Source organism: Trichoderma reesei (assembly GCF_000167675.1).
Source record: "Trichoderma reesei QM6a unplaced genomic scaffold TRIREscaffold_19, whole genome shotgun sequence".
Classification (NCBI taxonomy): Eukaryota; Fungi; Ascomycota; class Sordariomycetes; order Hypocreales; family Hypocreaceae; genus Trichoderma; species Trichoderma reesei.
Window position 1 is genome coordinate 612,640 of NW_006711166.1, and position 19,830 is coordinate 632,469.

At 49.9% G+C, this 19,830-nt stretch overlaps 8 protein-coding genes across 8 annotated transcripts; 6 read left to right on the top strand and 2 right to left on the bottom strand.

Moving 5' to 3' along the window:
* Positions 1-1,795: 1,795 nt before the first annotated feature.
* Positions 1,796-3,623, top strand: TRIREDRAFT_123282 (uncharacterized protein; the record flags this gene model as incomplete). Its single annotated transcript, XM_006967790.1, has 5 exons — positions 1,796-1,876; positions 2,332-2,424; positions 2,519-2,569; positions 2,627-3,170; positions 3,256-3,623. 5 exons carry the CDS (start codon positions 1,796-1,798, stop codon positions 3,621-3,623), a joined length of 1,137 nt encoding a protein of 378 aa, XP_006967852.1.
* Positions 3,624-4,471: 848 nt separating this feature from the next.
* Positions 4,472-5,611, top strand: TRIREDRAFT_5127 (casein kinase II, alpha subunit; the record flags this gene model as incomplete). The annotated part of the gene is made up of 5 exons (XM_006967705.1): positions 4,472-4,475; positions 4,541-4,719; positions 4,805-4,999; positions 5,079-5,498; positions 5,564-5,611. The coding sequence occupies 5 exons, from the start codon at positions 4,472-4,474 to the stop codon at positions 5,609-5,611; spliced, it is 846 nt and encodes a 281-aa protein (XP_006967767.1).
* Positions 5,612-6,275: 664 nt separating this feature from the next.
* On the bottom strand, positions 6,276-8,269 carry TRIREDRAFT_110323 (uncharacterized protein; the record flags this gene model as incomplete). The annotated part of the gene is made up of 5 exons (XM_006967880.1): positions 6,276-6,938; positions 7,165-7,430; positions 7,576-7,899; positions 7,942-8,004; positions 8,145-8,269. Coding segments are annotated over 5 exons (1,440 nt in total), but the record flags the coding sequence as incomplete, so codon positions are not given.
* Positions 8,270-8,386: 117 nt separating this feature from the next.
* Positions 8,387-9,223, bottom strand: TRIREDRAFT_66614 (uncharacterized protein; the record flags this gene model as incomplete). The annotated part of the gene is made up of 1 exon (XM_006967881.1): positions 8,387-9,223. The coding sequence occupies one exon, from the start codon at positions 9,221-9,223 to the stop codon at positions 8,387-8,389; it is 837 nt and encodes a 278-aa protein (XP_006967943.1).
* A 1,397-nt stretch (positions 9,224-10,620) lies between these two features.
* Positions 10,621-11,337, top strand: TRIREDRAFT_66598 (uncharacterized protein; the record flags this gene model as incomplete). Its single annotated transcript, XM_006967791.1, has 1 exon — positions 10,621-11,337. A coding segment is annotated over one exon (717 nt), but the record flags the coding sequence as incomplete, so codon positions are not given.
* A 1,228-nt stretch (positions 11,338-12,565) lies between these two features.
* TRIREDRAFT_66544 (uncharacterized protein) lies at positions 12,566-13,417 on the top strand (the record flags this gene model as incomplete). The annotated part of the gene is made up of 1 exon (XM_006967792.1): positions 12,566-13,417. The coding sequence occupies one exon, from the start codon at positions 12,566-12,568 to the stop codon at positions 13,415-13,417; it is 852 nt and encodes a 283-aa protein (XP_006967854.1).
* A 1,404-nt stretch (positions 13,418-14,821) lies between these two features.
* TRIREDRAFT_66616 (acid phosphatase) lies at positions 14,822-16,974 on the top strand (the record flags this gene model as incomplete). The annotated part of the gene is made up of 4 exons (XM_006967793.1): positions 14,822-15,168; positions 15,232-15,924; positions 16,009-16,449; positions 16,509-16,974. 4 exons carry the CDS (start codon positions 14,822-14,824, stop codon positions 16,972-16,974), a joined length of 1,947 nt encoding a protein of 648 aa, XP_006967855.1.
* A 1,167-nt stretch (positions 16,975-18,141) lies between these two features.
* TRIREDRAFT_30214 (uncharacterized protein) lies at positions 18,142-19,200 on the top strand (the record flags this gene model as incomplete). Its single annotated transcript, XM_006967710.1, has 1 exon — positions 18,142-19,200. A coding segment is annotated over one exon (1,059 nt), but the record flags the coding sequence as incomplete, so codon positions are not given.
* Positions 19,201-19,830: the final 630 nt, after the last annotated feature.

The following is a 19,830-nucleotide window of genomic DNA, read 5'->3' on the forward strand; positions in this document are numbered from 1 at the left end:
TTCGCTCAAGTAGATGAAGTCTACAAGTTTGGTCGGCTTAGGAACTGCCGGAACTCGCACCCCCGCATGAAGTGCATCCATTAGCTACCCCGAATGTAACAGTTGATATCGATGTCTCGGGTATTCTTTCACCCTCGTACATAGTGTGCCCTGATCGTGATGCCAAGCTTGCATATTCGTCGTGCAACCTTCTCGTAATGGCAAGTGTGCAGATCTATACGGGTTGGTATAAGCATGGTAGCACAAAGCTTGACATTGTCGATTGTTATACGGCGTAGTTAGAATTGTGATATTTAACACAAGAAGTGCTGTTCAAGGCTTGGGATTATGGAGCAGACTTGGCTTCGGGGTCGCGGCAACTAAATTACTAGTAGCTGAAAGGTCGAGAGCGAGCTTTTATTTCCGGTGTTATCCCCTTCGGACGCATGCCTAATCATATTCGCTGCCGCTAGCCATGAACGGTACTATACTGGATGCAAATCGGTGCTTGGGGGGTGTTTGTGGTGGTTGGGGGGGGGGGGGGGGGGGGGGGGGGGGGGGAGGGAGGATTATGTACTTGATATGAGCAGACCAGTGCAAATCGACGAAGGCACTATTAGCAGAAGAGTGTCAGATGACGATGCTCAGACGAATGCCGGCTGTCATTATAAAACCATGGGTTATGGGAAATTGATTAGATCTGTATAATGTGAGAAGAAGGAATAGACAGTTATGGTCTTCCTGGGAAGATAATCAAGTGAGGAGAAAGCCGTGACGGGTTGGCAGCTGTGTAAGCAAACGTGACCGAGTATCCGACTTGAACAGCATGTTCCACTTGTTCTCCAACGGGATCATAGTCTCCCCGACGAAGCCGATGACAGTCCAGTCTAGTCGACGAAAAGCGTAGTGAGTTGAACTAGTTTGGGTGAGCTCCCCAACATGAGAATGAGGGGAAATGCACCTACGGGTTACAGCCACAGCATCTTGTCAGCATGACCAACTTCACCCTCCGGGTGAATTGGGACCATGATTTGGAGAAGTTAGCAAGAGATGACCAGCGAACTCATCTGCGCGTTACATCTAACACGCCTACCTATACCCCTCGCCATTTTTTCTTCGTGAAATTCTAGCAGTAGCATTCTTGAACTCACATGCTCAATAGATGTCGGACTGAAAGATTTCCTACAAAGTGTGATATAACTACGACCGCTTCAGCCCCCCCAAGAGACCATCCTTGAGGAGTAGTCTTTCTACAATTCGCAATGAATTAGTGTCATAACGGCTGTCGCTAGCCCGCGATGAGAGTCGGCGGAGCTCTCCTTTCGGAAGATGGCTTGTTTAACGAGTAAAAGTGAGGATGGCTTCAACGCTGGATTGGAAGATGGCGCCCGGTCGTAGAGTGAGAGAGAGTTGAGGCCTCTTCTCAACCAGGCATTCATCTTCAGGGTGACGCTATGCTCTACCGATAAAAAATCTCACCGTGGTCTTCATCATCCATCTTCTTCCTTCCTCTTGACCGAGGGCCTGCTTGTTGGCTATGGAATTCGGCGCAAGCAGAAGGGAGCCAAAAGAGAAGAAGTGTAAGAAGAGAAGGGGGAAAAAAAGGAGGAAAAGAGCGCAGCTAGAACATACGAACTGAGCTTAGTGAAAGAAACTGACGGAATCGGGCGTCGTTTTGGCTCATATGTATAAGGTAGCCAAAGGAAATCAGGTTCTAAGATCTACCAAAGCAAAGTACCTAGGTAGGCATAATCAAGTGATTGTGCCCCCCTGAGCGTGTCGAGCGACGCACCTGAGCATTTTGAGCAACGTAGCAATGCATCAATACAAGCTGCAAGTCGTTGTGAGGCAGCGTTGGAAGACGGACCAAAAAGAAGAGAAAAGGCCTAGCAACGAAGTATTTAGGCGCACAAACAAAAGTTGTGACTTGCGCCGATAGACAGTGCCCACGGGAATGAGTGCCGTATCTTTGCTTGGAAATGGCTATCAATGCTTTCGACCCCTGCGCTTTAGCGAAAGTGTCGAAACACACAGGCTGGAGTTAACGAATTATGCGTCTAACGAGCGTCAGTAAAGTAGTACGTATCTCACGAGCTGTGGCAGAAAATGGTCGAGTATAGCATGGAATCTTTCGGATTCTAATGTAGCTAGCATTGACTGTAGACTTGTCCTTAGTTATTCTTGATTGCTCATGCACAGGAGCTATCGAGCTGCTGGTGCCGGGAAGCCAAATATACTGCCTCCTTTTTAGGCACCGGGGCCACACTAAAGAGCAAACCCTGCTTAGGCTCACCTTAAGCGTGCCTTATCGTGACCACGATTTCAAAACAACAGCTACTACGAAATAGGTAGATCAGGGGAAATTGCGGAGTGTTGCTCACCAGAGATCCACTGCTGGAACGGCTCTCGCTAGCGTTTGCTTTTGGCTTGAGTTACATAGCCAAAGTAAAATGGATATGTGAAGACAGAATCCTGTCATTTAGTGTTTCCTGCCTGATACAACTTCTCGGATTGAGTCGAGGGATAGGACGCTGTACAGGTAAGTGTCAAACTCTTGCCCGTCTCTCTCCAGCCGGCAAAGACGGAAAAGGTAAGCAGAAAAAAAAATGATATCTCTTGTGGAGGCCGACGGATCTGACCAAATCAGAGCCATTTGCTCCAAGTCTCCATTTCGAAACCAGCAGTTGCACATATCCCCTTTGAGAAGAACCATCCCAGCGCTCCTCCCACTGCTACGACAACCACCTGCTCCATGAAGCAAAACAACACCATACGGACGGCGACCTCTGGGCGCAAGGGGCAGCAGTCAAACGTACAATTTCTCAACCTGACAAATCCCAACGACGCTACCAGTTCGGATGCACTAGCTGTGATTCGATCTCATGTAGCGAAGAACACGCATGGCCGCAAGCAACAAAGTCGGCGTGCTCGTTTGGAGATCCGCCAATACTGTCCAATCCAATCGAGCAAGACGAGCGATCGCCCGCCGCAAGGGGCACTGCAGCCAGAGGCCAAGGAACCCGGCCGAGCAAGAGGTGTACGGCAGCGGCAGAATCGCGAGGGTGCTCGTATGATCGAACTTAACACATGGATACCCAACCCACAGACCTCTGTAACGTCCACGAGGAAGAACCCCTTCCAGACCTCAGCCAGGATTATATCGGACTCGGAGGATGCTCTGGTGGATCATTGTAAGGCTCCAGCTCTTCACCGTTGTCAAGCGATTTTTTTTCTATTCTCGCAGGGAGTCGCAGCCGGAGCACTAATTGTTCGCAGATATCACCTTCGTGGTGGACCATGGCTATACCGAGTGTATTCATTCCGAGGCAGAGCAAGCCCTTCTTCAGAAGGTCCGATCACAGTTTGTACCATGGTCACTGACAGAACGAGGCCTGCTAGCTGGGCTCTTTATGGCGGCTTGTCGAAGTCTGTTGACCTTGCATCCCGAAAACGACTCATACAGGGTCTCGCTGTTGAAGTATAAGAGCGAATGCTTCGAAATACTCCGTGGAGCGCTATCGACTCCCGACAGATGTATCAGTGATTATACCATTGCTTTGGCCTTGGTGTTGGCGACGGAAGAGGCAAGTATTTCTAACTCGATTGCATTTGGGCAGAGGATGCAGCTAACAGGAGGATGCTGAATAGTTCCTCTGCGGGGGCATGGAGCACCGGCTGCACGGTGAAGCAGTCATTAGAATGGTCCGAATGAGAGGTGGGATGAAGAACCTTGGCCCGGGCGGGATATTGGGATTCCTCTTGGCCAGATCCGTTTATAATCCCGTCTTTCAATATGTTGATGGGCCTTGATGGACCCGATGCGCAAGAGGTAGTTCTAAGACAAGGATCCGCAACACAACACAGCGATAATGTACAACGATAATATGTTTCTTGTCAACTGTGATCGCTCATTGCCTGTGGACTACATTTGACCATTGAGAGGATTGTTATAAGTGACAATGGGGGGAGAAGAGGGAAGAGCGAGAAGCGTCCCGTGACAGTACTACTGCTTGCACGAATGCCTTTTGTTGCCTAAGGTCCATGGGTCATATTGGAGCGAGTGGTCTTGCACAAAAAAGTATCGCCGTTCCTACACTTCAAGATGCCCCCGAAACAGAATCCATACATCTATTTATGATATGATCGCGACTTGTCATGACTTCCAATCTGCCTTACAACGCTCCATGAGAAAATGGTGTATGTGTAATGTTTGCAGCTCCCGTGCATGGGCAACCGTGTGAGAGAGGGTGTATTACTGAGCTTTGCATCTCAGCATCGCCACCACCACACACATCAGCCTCAACCCCGCTCGCCATTATCATCAACAACGTAAAATATCGCGCATATCCGCAACGACAAGGGCCATGTCGGATTTTCTTGGAGGTATAGTGATAGCATACCTGTATTCTAAGTATGATGATTTTGCCAGGGCGAACACTGATCAGCGGTTGGGGAAGGTTCGAGGAGTGATGAATATGAGATCGTGTACAAGATGGGTGAGTATGCCAGGTCCAGTTCTCTCGGTGAAGCAACTGACCTGATAGGCAAACCATGCACCAAGGTTCTGGAAAACATGCAGACATATTCAAAGCCTTTCGAGTGTTAGATCTAAAGTCGTGCATTATCCGACCTGCGAAGCAAGTGGGAAGGCCTGGAATAGAGCAAGAGATCAAGATTCTTCTCTCCCTGAAAGGAGGACCAAACATCTTGGAGCTTGAAGATATTGTTCGAGATGATCAGGTAAGCCGCACCCCCAAAGCTGCGACGTGATGATGATATCTGCCGGTGAGTATGGCACAGGTACCCGCTGATGAGTAGATAGTAGATGGGAACGCCATCCTTGGTGTTTGAGTACGTGGAGAACACCGACTTCCGCCGCTTGTATCCCGCCTTTGGGGACGGGGATGCTCGCTACTACATGAAGGAGCTTTTGAAGGCTCTCCAATTCTGCCATGGCAGGAGCATCATGCACCGAAACGTTCAACCTCACAATATAATGATTGACCACGGTCGACGCAAGGTACCCTTCTGTTCCAACTGTGGTCTTCCTGTTTGGCTGTGGTAGAGCATAGGCTGATGGAAGGTACGACACTACCTAGCTGCGCCTCTTTGGCTGGGAATATTCCGCAGCTTACGTTGCCAGCTCGAGGTATAGCGTCCGTGTCGGCCAAGGCTTTGCGAAGGCGCCCGAGCTGCTTTTACAGCACGAAGAATATGACTGCAGTCTAGATATTTGGAATACGGGCGTGATTCTTGCGTCTGTCATCTTCAGGAAAGAGCCATTTTTTCATGGCATAAGCAGTTTCCATCTCCTGCAGATGATTGCCAGTGTCTTGGGGACAAAGGGCTTGCTCAACTACGTCGAGAAGTACGACATAGAAACAACTCCGGATGACGTTGATGCTATTCCATATTTCGAGAAGAGAGAGTGGCGGAGCTTCATTGATGAGCGAAACGAGCAGTTATCGAGCAGTGAAGCTATGGATCTTGTGGATAAGCTGCTTCAATGGGATCACAAGGTAAATCGTGTCACGATCTCAAAGCGTCAATCATCATCCGCTGTTTGCTTACATTGGCATCACAGCAACGACTCACTGCTACCGAAGCCTTGAACCACCCTTATTTCAGCTGACTGTCCATACCGCTACGCATACGATCTAATTTCCCTCAACAGCCAGAGAGCGGTTTGTCACTTTCTCTGGCTTTCCTAGCTGGAGCCTTGGTGGAGTCATTGCATCTGCCATTCCGGAGCTATCACGTTTGAACGCCTCAAAGCCTAGCAGGGAGTTTTCGCGGGGTCGGGGTATCATGGATTACATCTACCGGCATTACCTTTCTTTTCATCAAAGCCATCAGGCAAGAAGTCGCTATATATAATCACAATGGTTGTACAGATCATATACCTTAAGAGGAGTGCCATTTCTCGATATGTGTATCTAATCTTTCTCACTCAATCACATACTCGGTCACGTCCTCACGGGTCCTTATGTTATTTTTTTCAAATCAGCGAATGGGTCGGCGTTGTAATTTGATTGCCCCCGGTACACTATTGGTGACAACTTACTAGGTATAGTTTCGCCCTTCTACCTTAGGTATAAGGGCCAGATGTTGAGTAACGCTCTTCCTCGCACATTTAATCGTTGGCGGTTATTGCCTTGGTCATTCATTCCCACCCGGGCATGCAGCTATAACTAAGGTATTGTCTATCAGCAGCCAAAAGCACAGACTTCTTCTCTCCAGCTACGCAAGCATCGTTACCAGGTTGCCTAAATAACATAGACCGTGCGTATCCAGACTCAAATTAACACTCCAGAGACAATTGGTAAGCTATCCCGCAGAGACGCAGTGCCAGTGACAGATGGATACTCTGACAATAGCTCCATGAATTCGAGGCGTAAAGTTTCTGGTACGCATAATGAGACAGACCCGATCATCAACGCCCAAAGGAGGTAGAAATTGTCACTTCCCCATGAGACCAGCATCTCGCGGCTCTTCAACAGCCTGAGTAGCTTGTATGCGAACGATGTAGCCCCGGTATTGTCCATCCCAAACTTTGCTCGTATTTCACTTATATAGAGGATACTAGCCAGCCGAAAGCACTCCCTGCGTTTCGAGAATCGGCTGGCTATGCCGGTCGGGTCCCGAGGTAACGATAAAAGATCATGAAGGATAGGAGCAAAGTGAAAGCCAGGAAACAGAACGGTTAGCCAAAATGCATGACCCTGGGTCTCTGCTTCCGAGTTAACGATACTGGTGACTTGTTGAATAGAGTCAAAAATGTGTACCACGGCTGGGTCTTCTGCCAGGGTACAGTTGCTGCTGGGGGCCTTTGGTGAGGGCATCTGGGTAATACGAAGTTTGCTCTCCGCCAGCAAGGTATCATAAGGCTGAGGAAAGCGCGGTTTCGTATCCTGCAGATAAGCGCCGCGAATATCGATCCTGATGGGTGGATGAGCCCTCTATTCAAGCATCTATCGGCATCAACACGCAGAATCATACCAGTATATCATTAGCCAAATGACAGGCAGGTGTTGGAGCATCACTAGGCCATCAACACCACCGATTGCGTGGGAGAGTCCGTCAAGGTGCACGTTAATGAGCTGTGAGTTGCTTTTGAGATTCTGCCAATTTCTTCTTAGCATAACATGGACCCCTATCAGTTGCCGCACATTGATTCATACATACCGCAAATGCAGCAAATGTGAGAATTGCTAGGATAGTTTCGAGACTGGTTCGTTGGGCAGGATCATCTAGTTGCCGACGCAACGACCTTGTGGCCATGAGGGAGTATCTTGCATAATCTATACTGCTCTCGTGGTCTCCGATATTCATTCGTTTTCTGTGCCACGCGGACGAAGATAGCATTTGTGTCAGTGATGCGCTTCCGCGCAGAATGTCGAGATACCCGATCTCAATCATGGACTTGAAGATAACGCAGCCTCCTCCGTATACTAAAGAGAATGCTAAGCAAGAGTTGTCGAACAAGCGGCGAGGGGTATCAGTACGAACAATGATTCCATAACTGGCGGGCGCGCGGCCGCTGATCTGGAGGTATCAACAAGAAAATTCCCGCACCATGTCTCCCATCTACAATACCATGTTCCGCTGTGCTCATCTGGAAAGTTTCTCCCGCTTGCAACGTAGACTGCGAAGTCACCGGCAGCGGAGCATACTGGGCTGGCCGCAGAGCTGCATCGCGCGATAACGTCTGAAGCCACGATCCGACATCAAGGTCAATTGTGATAGCATTGCGCGGAGGAGGAGGATTGCGCCGCCGATAATCAGCTTGGGCCCGACTTCTGACTCGCCTTCGAGTTTCACTATCGCCGCGTATGTTTGTTCCGGAGACTGTTATGAACTCGAATTGTGGGCGATTACCGCCAGTGTTGTGCTGCTCTCTGTCTGGCTGGGAATCAGCCGCTGGGGCATTATAGCATAAATGACACGACACTCTGGACTTACTTCTCCTGCCATCCATCAGCAGTTTTGTGATCGATTGATGTCCAAAATAGTCATGTGTTAAACCTGCATGCAAGATGACAAAGGGTTGTGACGAATGTGTGTTCTACCCACACAGGGATAAGCTGAGAGCTTCCTTATGACATCCATCAAATGGTAGGAAACTAGATGCGAGCTAAATTTGCCCCGAGAAGCGCTCCACTCACACCATTTCCCTGATTGACGGAGGACCCGAGCTTTGCTCTGTTCCGCTGCTGTCCAATTCATACGCCCTTGCTGGAGATACTGTGTGCCCTCATCGGCATGGCCGGGGTCGCCCAGTTGCTGTGTCCTGAGATATCATCACAATCGTTGCAAGTGGACGTCGATGTAGAAGATGAAGTATTGCAGAGAAACTACAGATGCATGCGAAATGAGGATAATATGGAGCTTCATTCAAGTTGCAAACCTAGCTTAAGAATTGTATAATCTCCCTCGCAATGGACGGCCCATCACTCTCAGCCGCAAAATGGCCGGCTTCAATAAGCTTCACGGTTGCCTCTGGCAAGTCTCGTTTGAAGGCAAAAGCTCCAGCTGGAATGAAGAACACGTCGTTCTTCCCCCAAATTGCCAGCAGGGGCACCTGTGAGGATCGAAAGTATGCGTGGAACTTCTCATATAAAGGAACGTTGTTTTGATAGTCCATGAAGAGATCAAGTTGAGCGTCCATCCTTCCAGGGCGCTGCAGCAGAGCATAGTCTAGTGTATAAGACTCTGGTGCGATGCTCTGAAGGTTCGGTGTGCCATTCTCATACTGGAATTTGGTGATGTCAAAGCTCAACATGGCATCTGCAATCTTGGATCGATCATCCGAGGTGTTGCTGCTGGCCCAGTAGTCTTTGATCGGCCCCCAGACGTCGCCAAAACCCTCGACGTAGGCGTTACCATTCTGGGTGATGATTGCGTCGACAGCATGAGGACGACGCAACGCTAGACGCAGACCAATCGGTGCGCCATAATCGAAGACGTAAACAGCGAAGCTGGCAACAGAGAGCGAGTCTATGAACTCGGAGAGGACGTCTGTAAGAGACTCAAACGTGTACTTGAATCCTGCAGGCGCCTCAGTAAAGCCAAATCCAGGAAAGTCTGGCGCAATGACTCGGTACTGAGTAGCGAGTAATGGTATCATATTGCGGTATTGGTGCGACGAAGACGGGAAGCCATGAAGGAGTAGAATGGTCTTGGAGGGATCTGCGGGGCTTTGTTCCCGATAGAAGATATCCACGCCACTCTTGGGCAATGCCATTCGGATGTTCTTGGTCGCGGTCATTGTTGTGTCTTTTCAGGCGGTAGTAGACTTGGTTGATGAGTCGCCTCTCGAGTGTAATTCGATCGATATAAGAAGTTGTTGCTCCTGCCGTGAAGCTGTTACAATTGATGTTGCTGCTGTAGGTTCCCAATGGAGTTCCTTGGGCTTGATTTATAGGGCCCTCTCTTACCCGATTGAAGCTCACCCATCTCCGATGAAGACTTATCTGGCAATAGCTGAACCGTGAGCGACGGACAGGAAACGTCACAGCTGTGGAATCTCTTTCCATGTCCCCTCGCTGTAGAGAATGTTCCAACGCCACATTTGTCACCGCTATACCGCATGTGGGAAACGCTGGCTCAACGCCGACAGGTTCTACATTGGTCTGGCTTACCAATTCACGTAATCCCAGAGCCGGTGAGACAGATGGGAAAGAGGGAGGAGAACGAATCGGAAGACTGAATTGGTGGGAGAATACTGACCTAACGTAGCCAAACCGCGATTCGCTGTTTCACATTGCTTTCCACTGACAACTGTACGCCAGCAAGTCATTCATTGCGGTCATCTGTCGACCGGAACTCGCCTACACGGTAGTATATATCTTCTGACTGTATTCAGAAAACAGCAGGATGACTTGATGATACTCTCACGAGGACTAGGATTGGCCATGCATCGTTAACGCGCAGTTCGGCGGACCTGTGTAGAGCTCAGGCGCTTCGTCAATTGGCGGGAATATCGGAATACGCGGTTCCATTGCAAAGGCTTCACAAGGTCTTACTACAGCTCTGAACGCTAGGTAAAAAGCAGACAATGCTGCCGCCTGGCCTTGCATGTTGACTCAACCAGGTGGCTTGGACTAGAGAGCTTGTTCGGAGACTACCAGATTATAATGGCGCTTGAACAACGCATTTCGCCATGTGATATCATACAGCTTCAACTTCTATATCATGGTTTTACGCTACTGGATATGCAGCTGCAAGACTTGTCACAGCGGATTGACAAATTACGTTCAAGGCGCTGTAGAATATGCTCGTTTGATGACCAACTCGAGAATGGTAGAAAGCTCGTAGCGGGGAAGAAGTACATAAATAGGTAGGATATTTCACATCTAGAACATTTTGGTGGCGTCACTGCCTTTCCGAATTCTCATATAAATAGAGGGCGGCCAGCCTTGATGGAAGACCTGTACCAGTCCATCATCCATTTCTAAACTCGTGGCTACAACTGTGCTCGCCTTTAAGATTGCATACCAACTACATTCCTTACCAGCAACAAAGAGAGTGAGTGACACTCTTCAACTCTTGACAATTATCACATACGCACACACACACGTACACAAATACAGCGCACCGTCCGCCATTATCCTATCGCTGAACGGAATGGCTGTTACCACCATGGACGCTATTGTAATCTCCAAGTTTGGCGGACCCGAGGTCCTCGAGATCCAGAAAGTGTCCAAACCAGAACCCGTGAACGGAGAGGTCCTGATACAGGTCTTCGCCTTTGGTGTCAACCACGCGGAGATGCACATGCGCAAAGGTGAATGGGATGAATGGAACCCAATTACCGGTTTAGAGTGTGTTGGGGTTGTCGCAACGTGCCCGGGGGGCGAAGTCGAGGTCGGCACCAAGGTCGCTGGAGTCATGGGAGGTATGGGGAGAAGCCGTCCCGGGGGTTACGGTTCTTTTGTCAATATTCCAGTTGCGAACGTGGTCTCAGTCAAGACTGAACTTCCCTGGGAGTATCTTGCAGCAATCCCCGAGGTTTATTCCACGGCATACTCTTGCCTGTTCACCGTCCTGGACTTGCAGCCTGGCGAGTCGTTACTCATCCGCGGATCTACTTCTACCATCGGCCAAGCAGCTCTTCATTTAGCTGTTGATGTTGGTGCTCGAGTCACGGCCACAACCAGACGCGAGGCGCGATTCAGCTTTGTGAAGGATATGGGTGCCGCCGACGCCAAATTGGAGCACAAAGATCTTCGCTCAGAATTACCCAGCGGCTTCAAGTTTGACAAGGTTTTGAACCTCATCGGCAACAGCGTTCTCCTCGAATCTATTGGGTTGACGCGGGCTGGCGGACGCATGCTACAGGCGGGATGGTTGGGCGGATTGGAGCCCGTTGCCAACTTCAACCCCATGGTCGAGATGGATTCTGGCGTTCACTTTAGCTTATTTCACAGCAAAGTTTTGGGCTCGCCGGAATTCCCCATGTCTAACATTCCACTCCAGGAAATTGTTACAAAGATTGAGAATGGCGCCTGGGATGCAAGACCAGCTTTTGTTTTTGAGTATAAGGACATTCAGAAGGCGCATGAGATGCTGGATTCGCATAACGCCGGAGGAAAGATTGTTGTCAAACATTAGGCAGTACTACTACACTCCCGGTACCCTGGAGAGTATTGAACCCAAACTGATGAGTTTGGAGTTTCCCAAAGTGTAATGTTATCGACTTCGCTGGATGAGCAAACCGAGTCAATTCGCTCTTTATTCATCCCGTTGGGCATGTGCTTCGTTTTGTGTATGATGCTCAAGAGAACATTCAAACTGCGCCGCAGCACGGATGCGGCTTTATCAAATCCAAAGTAACTCAAGAAGCATGCTAAAAGCCCTCGCTCAATATTCACGAAAATCCGCATGACTTCCCGCCCCATGGGCATTAGATGGAACCAAAAATGCTATCCTTCATTCTTGATTCCCAACGGTTCACTTTGAGCTCTTACCATGCATTATCTCTTTGTTGTCTCTCATCGCTCGTCCCATCGTTGGCCAATCTCTCTGCATCGTCATCCTGCTCAAATTTACTACCCTGCCCTATTGAATGGCTTCTCATGAGTCCTGCAAGGGGACATACATGTAGGCCGAAAAAGTTGACGACAGAAGCACCCGCCATGTGTCATGTTCCCCAGCCGATCTTCAAGCTTGATCCCCTTGTGCTTGCTTCGCTCTCCACTATGCACAGAGAGCCGTCTCTTTCCTATGTCAGCTATTGATCTCTTAGAGCTAAGATACTCGTCTGGCTACCCTTGTAAACTAAAGACCAACCTTCGAGGCACATACCCGATCTCATAGTAAGCATGTTATCTATGTACGCGTATGAGGGGGGCTAGGGAAGGAGACCCGCCGCATGACGAAGCTATCCAAGGCCGCATCTAGCCGCAGTCCCATAGGCGCGCCCTGCGAAAGACTACTTGTCGGTTGAGGCCGGAACTGCTCATTGGCCCTGCCAACGACCGCTCAGCATTTTTAATATACTCTGTGAGATGGCCCTTGAGCAGAGATCCAAGAGAAGTCAAAGCCAATTTGTTAAAATCAAGAGACAGCCTATTCATCATACATTATGAGTGTTGGATTCTTGGGATTGGGCGTAATGGGGACGCCAATGGCGCTCAATCTGTGCCGCAAATTTCCAACGACTGTTTGGAACAGAACATCTTCCAAATGTGCAGCATTAGTACAAGCTGGTGCTGAACTCGGTCAAACGCCAGCCCAAGTGGTTGAACAATCCGACGTCATCTTCACCATGATGTTTGACGGTCCTGCCATACGATCTGTCATTGACGATGATTTCAGAAGGGCGCTGCGAGGCAAGACGCTTATCAACACGAGCTCAGTGTCTGTGGAATTCAGTCATAGCATGGCAAGAGAGGTTCATGAAGCAGGGGGCAAGTTTGTCGAGATGCCGGTCAGTGGGAGCAAAGTGCCGGCTGAAACAGGCAATCTGGTGGGAATGATGGCTGGCGACCAGATTGAGTGCGAGAATATCCGACCGTTTATCGAGCCGATAACTAGCGCCGCCATCTATTGCGGACCTATTGGAACTGGGCTGAGAACCAAGTATGCAGTCAACACCTTTCTCATAACTGTTACAGCTGGCCTCGCGGAATCGATGAATTTGGCTCGGGCGCAAGGTCTCAACCTTGACGCTTTCAGTAGCGTGCTGGATGCTGGCCCTCTGGCTTCTTCTTACTCGAGAATAAAGCTGGCCAAGATGGCCAAAGCCGATTGGTCTCCTCAAGCGGCTGTAAAGGACTGCTACAACAGCACTGAGCTTATTCGGGCTGCGGCAAAGGCTGCAGAAGCAAAAACACCTCTCATCGAAGTTTGCAACTCTTTGTATCGACAGGCAATGGAATCCGGACTGGAGGATGAGGACATGTGCGCCGTCTATAGAGTAATGTCAGAGAAATGACAATAGCACTTTGCAAAAAGTCATATACAGTACGACTGTCTCGGGAGAAGGAAGTCGGCGACGCTGTGGGGGGACATATCAATTTGCCTTGCTCTGTGCAAGACTGGCCAACTTGGCGCATTCCGCAATCTGGAAATGACAACCAGACCAGAGTGGCGGTATAATATGAGTTACTTATGATGAGTCTCCAAATACACGTTTTGCGGATATGCTATCTGGGACCAGTCACATGAGACCCAAACTTGCGATTTAAGATTGAGTGCTTCACAAGCATTTCGATCTATGTTCAGGGACAACTCGAAAGCCCGTCTTTATCCACGCCTTGGCTTGATAAAAGGCATTGGAAAGTACGTTGGACAGTAAAGAATGCCACGTGCCATTGAGGACTCAGTATCAGTTACAGCCCCCTCGGTCTAGGTTTATTTGTTGTAAAGGTATGCTGGGCAAATGGGTAGGTAAAGCGCTACGAAGCATGTGCGACCCAAGTAATGGATAACATACGACCAAGGAAACTGGTACATGACGGGGATAGAAAGCTTATCATTTGTTGGACCAACGACGCGGCAGACTTAGCCAACTTGTGCTCTGGCCTACTGTTTGCGGATTGTGGAAATCTCTTGGCGTAGTACTGTTGACCAGAAAGGCGACCGGCGGCAAAGACAATGATACAACATGATGACTTCGTAGATGACTATCAATCTAGCGTCCAACATGGAAACAATTGCTGTCTTTGATCGCGGTGAAGTCAGAATTCGCAGGTCCAGCCTACCCCGTACATCATGTAAAGCAAGTCCCTTGATCAGTCGTGCAGAAAGATGAGAACGCTTTTTCGATCTCCAACGTACGCGCTCAGACTCACCACTCGGACGTGGCAGCGTGTCCTGAAAAGAGCAACTGCTTGCCGATTAACCGATCTATCTGCAAAAAGACCCGGGACAAAAGCTAGGGTACTGTGGGAAATACTAACATTGGATCCACATCCGCTGGCTGCTCGGCGAATGTAAAAGACCTTTCAGCTAGAACCGTTTCTGCACGTTGATATGCCACCCGCTTGGATTGGATGGAATCAACCGTATCAGGGAAATATGATGGACATCAAGCCGGATCGGTATGGCGGCCGAAGTGCGCCGAATTCGAATGCGGTCATGACGGCTTCAAATGGCAGGTAAGTAAAGGGCGGGATAGCTGATAGTGCCAAGGGCTTGGTGGGAGCAAAGGGAAGTGCTCTGTGGGCGGTGGGTGAATATCTATTAATTGACTCCCCATCTCACAGTCGCAACGCTGCGATTGTTTGCCTTGACACTTGAGCGGTTGTGCATTCAAGGCAAGTCAGGTTGCCCTCAGCAATTTTCAGTCGCCAAATTGAACTCAGGAGCGGAAGAACGGAATGTCCACCAACTGAAAATGAAGACCGTGTCTATCTTGGCAGCTTTCCTTGCCGTCGTTGCTGATGCAGCGCCGACGGTGGACGAGCTTTATCCTTATACGGGACCCAAAGTGCCAGTTGGAGACTGGATGGACCCGACGGTCAAGGGAAATGGGAAAGGCTTTGTTCGACTGATCGAGCCACCGGCCGTGATGCCCGCGTCCACCAACCCGAGCAACAACGTCAATGTGATTTCGGTCTCATACATCCCCAATGGCATCAATATCCACTACCAGACGCCCTTTGGATTGGGAGAGGCCCCTTCTGTCGTCTGGGGCACCAGCGCATCAGATCTCAGCAACACCGCTACTGGGAAAACTGTGACGTACTGACGGCTTCTCCTTGGGTACTCTGATTCGATCCTACATGTAGCTAACGACCTCCTTAGATATGGCCGTACCCCTCCTTGCTCTCTCGCTGCAACTACTCAGTGCAGCGAATTCTTCCACGATGTCCAAATTTCCAACCTCAAGTCTGGTGCTACTTACTTCTACCGGATTCCGGCGGCCAATGGCACCACTGCCTCTGACATTCTGTCTTTCAAAACGGCGCAGGAGGCTGGTGACTCTTCCGAATTCACTGTCGCAGTTGTCAACGACATGGGTTATACCAATGCTGGCGGGACTTACAAGTACCTCAACGAAGCCATCAACAGCGGCACTGCCTTCGTTTGGCACGGAGGCGACCTCAGCTATGCCGATGACTGGTACTCGGGCATCCTTCCCTGCGAGAGCGATTGGCCTGTCTGCTATAATGGCACCTCAACTCGCCTCCCTGGAGACGGCGATGTTCCCAAGGAGTATGACACTCCTCTCCCGACTGGAGAGATTGCCAACCAGGGTGGCCCACAGGGCGGAGATATGAGTGTGTTATACGAGTCTAATTGGGACTTGTGGCAGCAGTGGATGAACCCTGTGACTCTCAAGACTCCTTACATGGTTTTGCCCGGTAATCACGAGGCCAGCTGCGCCGAATTCGACGGCCCCGGAAACGTTCTGACAGCTTATCTGAACAAGGCCCAGCCGAATGGGACTGCTGCCAAATCTTCGCTCACCTATTATAGCTGTCCCCCTTCCCAGAGGTATGTTCCCCATACGGTCAAATTCTATTGTGTCGCCCTTTCCGTTTGATCACGTTGTTTTGGATACATCTAATACATCTGAAGGAACTTCACCGCGTTCCAGAATCGATTCCGCATGCCCGGAGCTGAGACTGGAGGTGTCGGTAACTTCTGGTACTCGTTTGACTATGGCCTGGCGCATTTTGTGTCACTCGATGGCGAGACGGACTACGCCGACAGCCCCGAGTGGCCATTTGCCAAGGACGTCAAGGGAGACCAGGCGCACCCATTTGCTAACCAGACCTACGTCACCGACAGTGGCCCGTTTGGCGCTGTTGATGGCGACTACAATGACAACAAGGCTTATGCGCAGTACAGATGGTTGAAGAAGGACTTGGAGAGTGTTAACCGCTGCAAGACACCTTGGGTCATTGCCATGAGCCACCGTCCATTCTATAGCTCCCAAGTGTCCTCTTACCAGAAGAGCATTCGTGCAGCTTTCGAAGACCTTATGCTACAGAATGGCGTCGATCTATATCTGTCCGGGTATATTGAGGATGCTTTGACCCACCCTACATGATCACTCGTGCTAATCTTGCTTGTAGACATATTCACTGGTATGAGCGCCTTCTTCCTCTTGGAAGTAATGGTACCATTGACGAGGCCTCCATCATCAATAACAATACCTATTGGACAAATCCGGGTGTTTCAATGGCCCATATCATCAACGGAGCGGCAGGAAACATTGAGAGCCACAGCACTCTTGGCTCAAGTCCTTTGCTGGATATCACCACTTACCTTGACCAACAAAATTTCGGATTTGGCGGCTTGACTGTTCACAATGCTACAGCCCTTTCCTGGAACTATGTCCTTGGCTCTGATGGCACGACCGGCGACAAGCTCACTCTTCTAAAGAGAGACACTTCCAAACGTACATGCCACTCATCGGGCGGCTCTTCCTCATCCACTAGCGTGGCTACGGCAGCATCTTCTCCTGCGACTGGCGCAACTACGATCACGGACACAAACTCGAGCGGAGCTACTATGTCAGTAGAGTATTTCTCTTCCTGACACGCAGCTTTAGCCCTGGCTGACAATCTTTAGAACTTCTGAAAGCGTCCCCGCCGCTCCGACCGCTGTTGCGACAGAGTCAACGCCTGGTTTCTCATGGAACACGACCGTCGATACTGGGACGGCACCATCAACTCCAACGACTGGTGGTGTTACCGCCCCCAGCGTGCCTGTTGGCGGCAGCGCAAGCCGTGCGCTCGCTCTTCCGAGCTTGACTTGCTTCATCTTAGTGGTGCTATCATGTTTGTAACTTCAACAGGGTAGCCTGAAAGTCCGTAGTGCAGGGGTCAGCGGTGTCTTGTGCTGGCTGTTCTGCAATAACTAGGTATTCTCATAGAGATATGGGAGCTCTGAAAGAAGTCTCTTCTACATGGGGATTCAATGAACATCTCAAGGGACACGCTCAACACCAGCATCTTCTAGTAGACATGGCACCTGTTGTCCATCCACTTTTATGGACAGCAAAATGAGCATCTCATTGACCATACCACCTAAGGTTTCTCGAAATCCCCATTCTGCGGAAGCTTTTCTCGACTGTCGCTGATAGGTAGGTAGTAATGGGGCGGTGTAGTATTTTGGTACCTGTATGTTAGCACTTTGTACCTTATGTAGCTGGCCAAGCCAGTCTTTGAGCCGCTTGGAGGTGATCGCAGTGACTCTTTCGCGAAGCTTTGGTCAATTTTCGCCAACTACTGATGGATCCTCTCCTGGACACATTTGCCACCAATTTCCATTACGACCTTGCTTCAATTTTACGTTCGTGCGCTGTGACTTGAGGTTTGCGCCCAATGACTCCTTCCTCATGTACTAGTACTGACCTTACCCATGGCGCTTCCCCTCGTTACACTCATATTGCTCGGTACCTACCTGATGTGACTCATCTGGCCCCGCATCGCTGCTTTATGCGGCACACAGACTCGGCTTCATTTTTGGGACGGCACCCACGAAACGCATAAAAAACGAGGTGGTGGGCGTCTGTCGGCCTCAACGGGTTGGTTCGTATTGTGCTGTCTAAGCTTCAAGATAGCCTCTGAGGATAAGAGGTGCATGTTTGGAATATTGCCCTCATTCACTTTACTTGCACCCGAGACCATGGATTCATGCCTTTCATACCCCATGCCGGAAGGCGTCTACGCCATTCCTAAAGACCAGCTCGACCTTCGACCAGACTCTGAAGTTGATCATGATCTTTTGAATCCTAAGCCTGTTTCAGATGAGAAAAATATCTGGTTCTTTTGGCACAGCGGGTTCGACAAAATGCACAATTACACTCGGCGAACTGTTCGAAATTGGCACAGGAGGTTCTCAAAGAAGGGTTGGGCGGTCCGCGTTCTTGACCTTGTGGCCGAATCGCCTTTGAATGTGAAAAATTACCTCGACACTCACGATTCGGACTGGTTTCCTAAAGCTTTTGCTGAAGGCACGATCGGAGGCCGTCACGCCTACCAGCACTATTCGGATCTCGTGAGATTTCCCCTCTTGCTTAAATACGGTGGTGTCTACGCGGACGTGGGAGTGATTCAGATCGGAGACTTGGACCAAGTTTGGAACGCCACGATCGGAGATCCGAACTCCCCGTACGAGATCCTGACCTACAACATGGGCGGCGTCGAAGAGCGCGGCATGGCGAACTATTTTTTGGCTTCTGGGCGAAACAACCCCTTCTTCCTGCGATGCCATAAGCTCTTGCTTGCACTGTGGGCCGCCGACGGGGGAAAGACCAACACGGAGGGTATGCATGCTAGTCCGTTACTCAAAGGGCTACCGTTGATGGATACGGGGCTCTCGATGGAAGAGGACGGTAGGGTATATGGACGTGAGGAAACGGCCAAGATGTTGACGGACTACATTATTCAAGGGCAGGTTATCACCATGGTCATGGGATTGATCGATGAAGAGGACGGGTGGAATGGGCCGAAATACGTGGCGAACCACGTCCATGCATACCATTACATGGTCGGATCGCAGCTCATCAACGAGATCACGGCGTGGAACGGCCCCAAGCAGTTTGAGCTCATGTCACTGCCCATTCCTAAACATGAAGAGGCAGAGAGCGACGATCAAAGACTCGCACGCCGAATCATTGAAGAAGTACTCTCCAAGAGCTTTGGCATGAAGCTTGCAACGGGCATGATTGTGAGGGTCATGGGAGAAACACTGGGTTCTCTGTGGAGGAACAACGACGGTAGCGATAATGTTCCCGGGACGTACGCACACTGGCTGAGACATGGTACTCTGTATTGGTGCCCAAAGAACCACCCCCCCAAGTTGGAGTTCACAGAGATGCCGGCCTACAAAATTGGTCCTCTGTTGAGAGAAGGGGACGTTGGGCCCGGTGTAGGTCAAGACACAACTGGTTTGCATGTAGCCAACTGACATTATTAGCCGTTCCTCCCAGTTGTTGACGATTGCACAGCGCTTTTCGTCGCAGCACGTATGTAGAATCGTCCGAGAAGCTTCCCCTTCAGAAGGCGAGATTAGATGAAATAGATACTAGATCATGCTCACTTAAATTCTGCGCCATGTCACCTTCATGATGTTCATTTATTCCTCCGTCGCGCTCGATATTGATCTTGTAAGTGTATGATACAGGGTCAAGAACTTCGAAATTATTTGTTGTCAATGACATGGGTCATACCAGTGCTGGCGGGACTTTTGAATACCGGGCTCAGGAAGCGTATATGAACTTTACTCATGGTCAACTGAGCCAAACGCTAAGATGCTGCCACTTTGAAGTAGGGCAGGAATACTTCCTATTGGTCTGGTATCTGCATACATACAGCTGCGATCGGACACCCAGGCGAGGTATCGCACCTCGCCTAGATTCTAGTTGATGCTCGCTCGTAAATGTTCTAT